Source organism: Callithrix jacchus, chromosome 4, assembly GCF_049354715.1.
Source record: "Callithrix jacchus isolate 240 chromosome 4, calJac240_pri, whole genome shotgun sequence".
NCBI classification, from domain to species: Eukaryota; Metazoa; Chordata; class Mammalia; order Primates; family Cebidae; genus Callithrix; species Callithrix jacchus.
This window is the reverse complement of record NC_133505.1, coordinates 35,415,766-35,422,767: the sequence shown is the minus strand read 5'-3', so window position 1 is coordinate 35,422,767 and position 7,002 is coordinate 35,415,766. Positions and strand designations below refer to the sequence as shown.

At 45.0% G+C, this 7,002-nt stretch overlaps 1 protein-coding gene across 1 annotated transcript; it reads right to left on the bottom strand.

The window, feature by feature from the left end:
- Positions 1-43: 43 nt before the first annotated feature.
- MRPS18B (mitochondrial ribosomal protein S18B) lies at positions 44-7,000 on the bottom strand. The gene is made up of 7 exons (XM_002746309.6): positions 6,904-7,000; positions 5,566-5,674; positions 5,361-5,458; positions 5,175-5,243; positions 3,119-3,185; positions 1,482-1,541; positions 44-910 (listed from the first exon to the last, which is right to left on the bottom strand). Exons 1-7 carry the CDS (start codon positions 6,979-6,981, stop codon positions 615-617), a joined length of 777 nt encoding a protein of 258 aa, XP_002746355.4. The 5' UTR covers positions 6,982-7,000; the 3' UTR covers positions 44-614.
- Positions 7,001-7,002: the final 2 nt, after the last annotated feature.

Sequence of the window (7,002 nt, the reverse complement as noted above, 5' to 3'; positions counted from 1 at the left end):
CCCACTAATGGCGTTTATCTGAAACAGCCCAAAGCAAACCAGAGACAGGAGAAAGCTTTATTGTGGAAAAGCTGAGTTGGCAGAAGTCTGAAACAGCAACGTTTAGTCCAGCCCATCTATTTGCCATATATAGGGGCTGGGGTTTCCCATACACATCTGTACTGCCCTCCCTCAGCCTCAGATTTATCCCTATCAGCAACATTCATTTATTCCCTGGATCTGTCCTTGGCCACAAAAGACTATTCGGGGTGATATCCCATTATGTAAACCTATGCATATCTCCTAGACCTGGCTCTCTTCCCTAGTCTTTTTCTTTTTTTGAGACAGGGTCTGGCTCTGTCACCCAGGCTGGAGTGCAGGGATGCGATTAAAACCTCCGCCTCCTGGGCTGAAGCAATCCTCCCACCTTAACCTCCCCAATAGCTGGGACTACAGGTGTGCGCCACCATACCCAGCTAATTTTTGTAATTTTTGGTAGAGATGGGGTTTCACCATGGTGCCCAGGCTGGTCTCGAACTCCTGGACTCAAGTGATCTGCCCACCTTGGCTTCCCAAAGTGCTGGAATTACAGGCATAAGCCACCATGCCAGGCCTCTCTTCCCAGTCTATGGCTCCTACAGAGCATTCTGGGGGCCTATCTGCCCAGTGGAGGAGGCTTCTGCTGATGCTGTAGGGGGCACCTTGGGCATTGACTCAGGTGGGGGGCCACTCTCTTCTCGGAGATGACCCTGGTAGAGCCGGCGAAGGCGAGACAATTCTCTCTCTGGTGGCTGTTTCCAGTTGTACCACGGGTACCAGGGCTTCCCTGAGATCAGGGTGGGGGCTGGCAGGGTAGCACTCACAGCCCCATGAGAGGTACTGAAGTCAAGGTCCCGCGGTTCAACCTGGGGGATGTGGTAACTGAGGAGACCTAAAGGATTAAAAAAGAAAAGAAAGTTAAGAGGGAAATGAGGAGGGTGGTTTAGATTAAGAAAGCAAGAAAAAGGATAATAAAGGGAGGGACCAGTCAGAACCACTGGGTACATTTATGCATATTGTATAATGCAAACAGTTAACTGGCCCAGAGGGCAAGTGTGGGCTGACATACTGCCTGGGCTCTTGCTTACAAAGCTGTGCAACCCTACACCAGGACTATGAAGCTGCATCTGCTCCGACAAAGGGGTATACCTTTTATTAACTCATGCAACAGTGCCATGTAGTCCAGGGCCAGACATTTATATAAAGATCTTCCTATAATCTTGATATGGTATTGAGACCAGCAGTTGTAAAACAGAAGGGAAAGGAATGGAAAAACAAAGAACAAGGAGACAGGGAAATGATAAAGTAAGAGACTTGGGACAATGGAATGTCAGAAGAGACTCAGGAAGAACATGCTGGGTGCTACCATCTTGAACAGGTGTGAGCATTTATATCCATCCTCCAGCCCTAAGTCATCTTCCTTATACCTAACAAAACTGCCATGTGCCCCGTCTCATGCTCACCAAGATCCCTGGCTTTCTGGATGGCCTGGGTCAACCTCTTATGCTGCCTCATACAGACTCCTGTGGGGAGAAAAAGGATAACTTGTTCTTTAAGGCACAGTAAATAACAGAACACAATTGCTTCCATATAGTGACAGAGGGCTAGATTTGGAAAGCTTGGCTTTACCTAATGACCCCTTTCACCTGACGCCTCCATGGAACTCAGTTTCCCCATCTGCTGAATGGAAAGAATCTCCCCTATATCTGGGAGAGCTGGGATAAAGATTTAGGAGGGTCTAGCCACTACAGAGAAGCTATTTAATGGTAAAGCCTCCAAGACAGGGAGCAGAACACAATTTAAAGGGCAAGTATGGTTAGTTAGAGGATTGAGTTAAACAATCCACAGAGAAAGATTCAATAAAGGGAGAAGAGATTTCAGAGTTGGGGAAAGCAATTGAGAAAGTAACAATAATAGTCCCTTCCGTCTTTAACAGCTTGACTCTAAGAAACTCTGACAAACTGAACACTGATTGTACTGCCACCCCCAATAATGGTGGATTAAGGAGATTATTTACTCTGCAAGGCCAGGCGCAGTGTCTCATGCCTATAATCCCAGCATTTGGGGGAACTGAGGCAGGAGGATCACTTGAGGTCAGGAGTTCAAGATCAGACTGGCCAAAATGATGAAAACCTGTCTCTACTAAAAAAAAAAAAATTAGCCAGGCACAGTGGTACGTGCCTGTAATCCCAGCTATTCAGGAAGCTGAGGCAGGAAAATTGCTTGAACCCAGGAAGTGAAGGCTGCAGTTCTGTCTAGAGTCATACAGTAAATATTTTAAACTCTGCAGGTCCTGTGGTCTCTGTCTCAGCTACTCAACTCTGCCACTGTAGCCTGGGAGCAACTGTAGACAATAAAAAACAAATGGACATGGCAGGGGGCCAGATTTCCCTATGGCTATAGTTAGGGAATAGATATACTCCTGAATTGTTAAATTTATGATTCCAAGTTTGGAAATCTAATTGAATTGACAATGATATAAAATAACTTCTGTGACAATTTGTGAAGAATCTTTTGTAAAAATAAAACGACCCTATAGAAAGGAATTAATCACCATTCATCATTTAAGAAATAAATTTAGATAGTCTGCTTACAGAAGTACTTGTCGTTTTTTTTCTTTTCTTTTTTTTGAAATGGAGTTTCACTCTTGTTGCCCAGGCTAGAGTACAATGGCAAGACCATGGCTCACTGCAACCTCTGTTTCCTGGGTTCAAGCGTTTCTCCTGCCTCAGCCTCATGAGTAGCTGGGATTACAGGCATGTGCTACCACACCTGGCTAATTTTGTATTTTTAGTAGAGATGGGGTTTCTCCATGTTGGTCAGGCTGGTCTCGAACTCCCAACCTCAGGTGATCCACCTACCTTGGCCTCCCAAAGTGCTAGGATTATAGGCATGAGCCCCCACACCCAGCTGTACTTGTCTTTTTCTATTGTCCACACTTAACTGCTTTAGCCCCTACTAAGCCACGATTTCCAAAAGGTTCAGCTAGACCTTCTAGGCTATAATTAAGAGCCATTGAACAAATACCTATTGACCAATTGCATAAATAAGGCATGTCACAAGGAAAAGCACCCTGGTGGTGCAGGGATGATGGGCTAACCTGTGTATGGAGCATGGAAGATGATACCCGTATGGGCGCAGACAAACTGTTCCAAGAGCTTCACGTTCTGTCGGGGAGAGTGGTAGAGAAACATGAGGAAACAGGCAGGGAGAGCAGAAAAACCTTTGGACACTGAAAGCACAAAATCCCTACACACCCACATGGATGATCTTCACCCCTCCATAGCTCTCCAGATACTATCTTCCTTCATGTCCCAGTTTGGCTTCATCAATTCACTGAATCCATCCTTGAACATCCCATATTCTGTATGTCACTGTGCTTCCACAGAAGTTTCTTATGCAGAGGTTAAGTTCTTTTTTTTTTTTTTGAGATGGAGTCTTGCTCTGTCACCAGGCTGGAGTGCAGTGGCACGATGTTGGCTGACTGCAATCTCTGCCTCCCGGGTTCAAGCAATTCTCTGCCTCAGCCTCCCGAGTAGCTGGGACTACAAGCGCCTGCCACCATGCCCAGATAATGTTTTGTATTTTTAGTAGAGACAGGGTTTCACCATCTTAGCTAGGCTGTTCTTGAACTCCTGACCTCATGGTCCACCCACCTCAGCCTCCCAAAGTGTTGGGATTATAGGCATGAGCCACTGTTCCCGGCCTGCAGAGGTTAAGTTCTAAAGTCAGCCTTCAGGTGAAAGACTGGGGCTGGTCATTGGAAGTACCAGAAATCACCCAGAAAATGATATTGTAATGTGTGTGTCTAAATAACTAATGTACTTAATAGCATGCTGAGGTTTTTTTTTTTTTTTTTTTTGAGACAGAGTCTCACTCTGTTGCCCAAGCTGGAGTGCAATGGTGTGCTCTTGGATCACTGCAACCTCCAACTCCCAGGTTCCAGCAATTCTCATCCCTTAACCTCCCTAGAAGCTGGGATTACAGGCACCCACCACCATGTCCAGCTAATGTTTTTGTATTTCTAGCAGAAACGGGGTTTTGCCATGTTGGCCAGTCTGGTCTCTACCTCCTGACCTGAGGTGATCCGCCCGCCTCGGCCTCCCAAACTGCTGGGATTACAGGTGTGAGCCACTACACCCAGCCAATATAATATTTAGTCTTTAAGGAGCAAATCCTGTCCTTCTCACATACTGAAGCCTTTTCGAAAAATACTAGACTCGGCCAGGTGCAGTGGCTCACACCTGTAATCCTAGTACTTTGGGAGGCTGAGGTGGGTGGATCACCTGAGGTCAGGAGTTCAAGACCAACCTGGCCATCATGGCAAAACCTGATCTTTGAAAAAAAAAAAAAAAAGAAAAATACTAGATTCTATCTTGCTTCATTTATCTGCTCTCCAGCCCCAGGTCCCAGCATGCCACTGAACACTGATAATGAAATAAAGAAAACCTCAAGAAGAAAATGGGCCAGGGCTGGGCACAATGGCTCATACCTGTAATCCCAGCACTGTGGGAGGCCAAGGCAGACATATCACGAGGTCAGGAGTTTGAGACCAGCCTGGCCAAAATAGTGAAACCCCGTCTCTACTAAAAATACAAAAAATTAGCCGGGCGTGGTAGTGGGTGCCTGTAATCCCAGCTACTTGGGAAGCTAAGGCAGGAGAATCACTTGAACCCGGGAGGCAGAGGTGACAGTGAGCTGAGATTGTCCTATTGCACTCCAGCCTGGGCAACAGTGTGAGACTCCGTCGCAAAAAAAAAAAAAAAAAAAAAGAAAAAGAAAGTGGGCCAATATACTTGCTAATAAATATACAGAATACAAACGAGTATCTTTGAATACTGCTCTCTCATAGAATAGTCATTTCTCAAACTGAAAGAGCAAAGCCAAAAAAAAAAAAGAAATAGCCATTTCTTTTACCTGCCAATTTAGACAATTTCAGAGGCATGGGATAAAACTTTTCAGTACAACCCATAGTAGAAGGTAAAAGGCTGGAGAGAGGGATGTTTTTTATAGTGCCAGAAACAGTTACTACAAAGTAAACTGCAGGGGCTCTAGGATATGAAGAAATGTGGGGCACCTACGGTAATCTCCTTGGCACTACAAAGGAGCTCGAAATCTTTATTTTTCTTACCATAAAAACAAAAGATTCTCCTTACCCTAAAGTCAACATGCAACTTGTGATCTCGGCAGATGGGGCAGGGATTCCCAGCAACTTTATTCCCACGCTGTAGAGAGAAAAAAACTGGTGATTAAGGATGTTCAAATCTCTGTCAGAAAAAGTGCTGCTGTTACTGTCACTGTGGCCTCTATCCCTACTCCACATTCCATTCTCAGAAACTTACAATACATGTTTTCCGAGTACGCTGTGGGGGTACACCACCTTTGTGGTTGCGGCGGTAGTCAGCCCAGATGGGGCAAGAACCATATCGCTCCTGGTATTCTGAAATGAAAAATCATACAAGTTATTCCTGGGTGGGAGTGTAGTGGGTGGCTCTGTCCACTTATCTCAAATCCTTCCTGATCCTCCCTTTCCCCATTTAGAGGTACCTTCTGATTCCAGATATTTCCAGGGCTCATTCTCATAAGGAGAAATGGGAACCGGGGGCAAAGACTTTTCCTCAGAAAGAGCTTTGGTGCAGAGAGTCTGGAGGGGAACCTATAAACAAGAAGAAAAAAATAAAAGAATGAATTCAGGGAAAGCACTCAATTGTTTTGCTTATCACACTTTGGAAAGAGGGGGAATGCACACATATTGCATTAATGGAATATAACAGGAATACATATGTATGTTAAGTATTGTTGTTGGGTTTAAACTGACATAAACCAACAACTACTCTTCTTTTCTACAACTGGATCCTAAAAGAAAAGCTAAGTTGGGGAATATATGCCTGGAAAACAATCTTATTTCAGAAGACAAAAAATCTGGCACATAAAAGGTATTTGTGCTTTTTGGAAATGAATTGAGTCTGGTGGAAGAACAAAGTAAGAGAAGGGATGGCTAGGTTCTTGGAAGTAAGATGTGTGGTGGGGAGGGGATGCAAAAGACAGGTTAGTCTCCAAATCAATCAAGTCACTGAGTTGCCCAGTTTCATAAAAGCTGAAGGCCAACATTCCACAGGGCAGAACAAATTTGAGTCCTAACGCTAGCTTTAAAACTACCAAGGCTGTTATTAACTCTGTGTTGACCTCTGTCACTACTCTTCAGTTCCACTTAAGGGAGTGGCAGCTGGGCAAGCCTTCCTATCTCACCGTGCCCCACCAAGAACCTCAGAGAGGTGAGTACATAAGACTGGGGAAAAACGGGTAAGCTCTTCTAATTCCGACAGAAAACTGATTAAAAAAAAAAAAAAAGCCGAGAAACTGTCCTCAGGTAATAAGAATACATCTTGACATTATTGGGACATAGCAAGGTTGGTAGAAATTAGGACCCCCAATTTCCCTCAGTACATTCCAGGGCAACACAGATTTAGACACCACCTGCATAGTTAAGACTTGATTGTGGCGCTCTCTTGGGGAGCACATATGTTATGGTAAAACTGCAACGATTCAGAGAAGATTAGCCTGATCCCTGAATGATTTAAAAAAAAAAAAAAAAACAGAAGCTGGTTATACATGACCGTGAGTGGACGGGGGTCAATTCAATCACTTAGTTATTTTACTTAGATTCTATTTTGGAAAAAGGATGACACCTAGCCCTGGCGCTTAGTCTTCGGCTGGGAATTAGAAAACGCACTGTGTATGGGAGGGGGTTGCAGGAAGTACTGCCTAGAGACAAGACATCAGCCCGTGGAAAGGTCTCCACTCGTGGATTCCTGACAGTGGAGCGACGACCTAAAGAAGGTATAACCAACTTGGGGTTGTGCAAAATGTCCTTCGAGGAGTTACCTGAACTCTGTGGACACCTCGGAAGAGCGAGCGCATAGGAAGCCGCCTCAGGAGGGTGTTTAATACGGACGTCGCCATCTTGACGTACGCCCAGCGCAG

Excerpts from the sequence above, each read along its gene's own strand:
- MRPS18B (XM_002746309.6), bottom strand. The coding sequence starts at position 6,981 with ATGGCGACGTCCGTATTAAACACCCTCCTGAGGCGGCTTCCTATGCGC. Across the intron at positions 5,675-6,903 it reads GAGGTGTCCACAGAGTTCAG|GTTCCCCTCCAGACTCTCTG; the intron begins GTAACTCCTCGA and ends TCTTGTTTATAG. Across the intron at positions 5,244-5,360 it reads GTACTCGGAAAACATGTATT|CGTGGGAATAAAGTTGCTGG; the intron begins GTAAGTTTCTGA and ends TTCTCTCTACAG.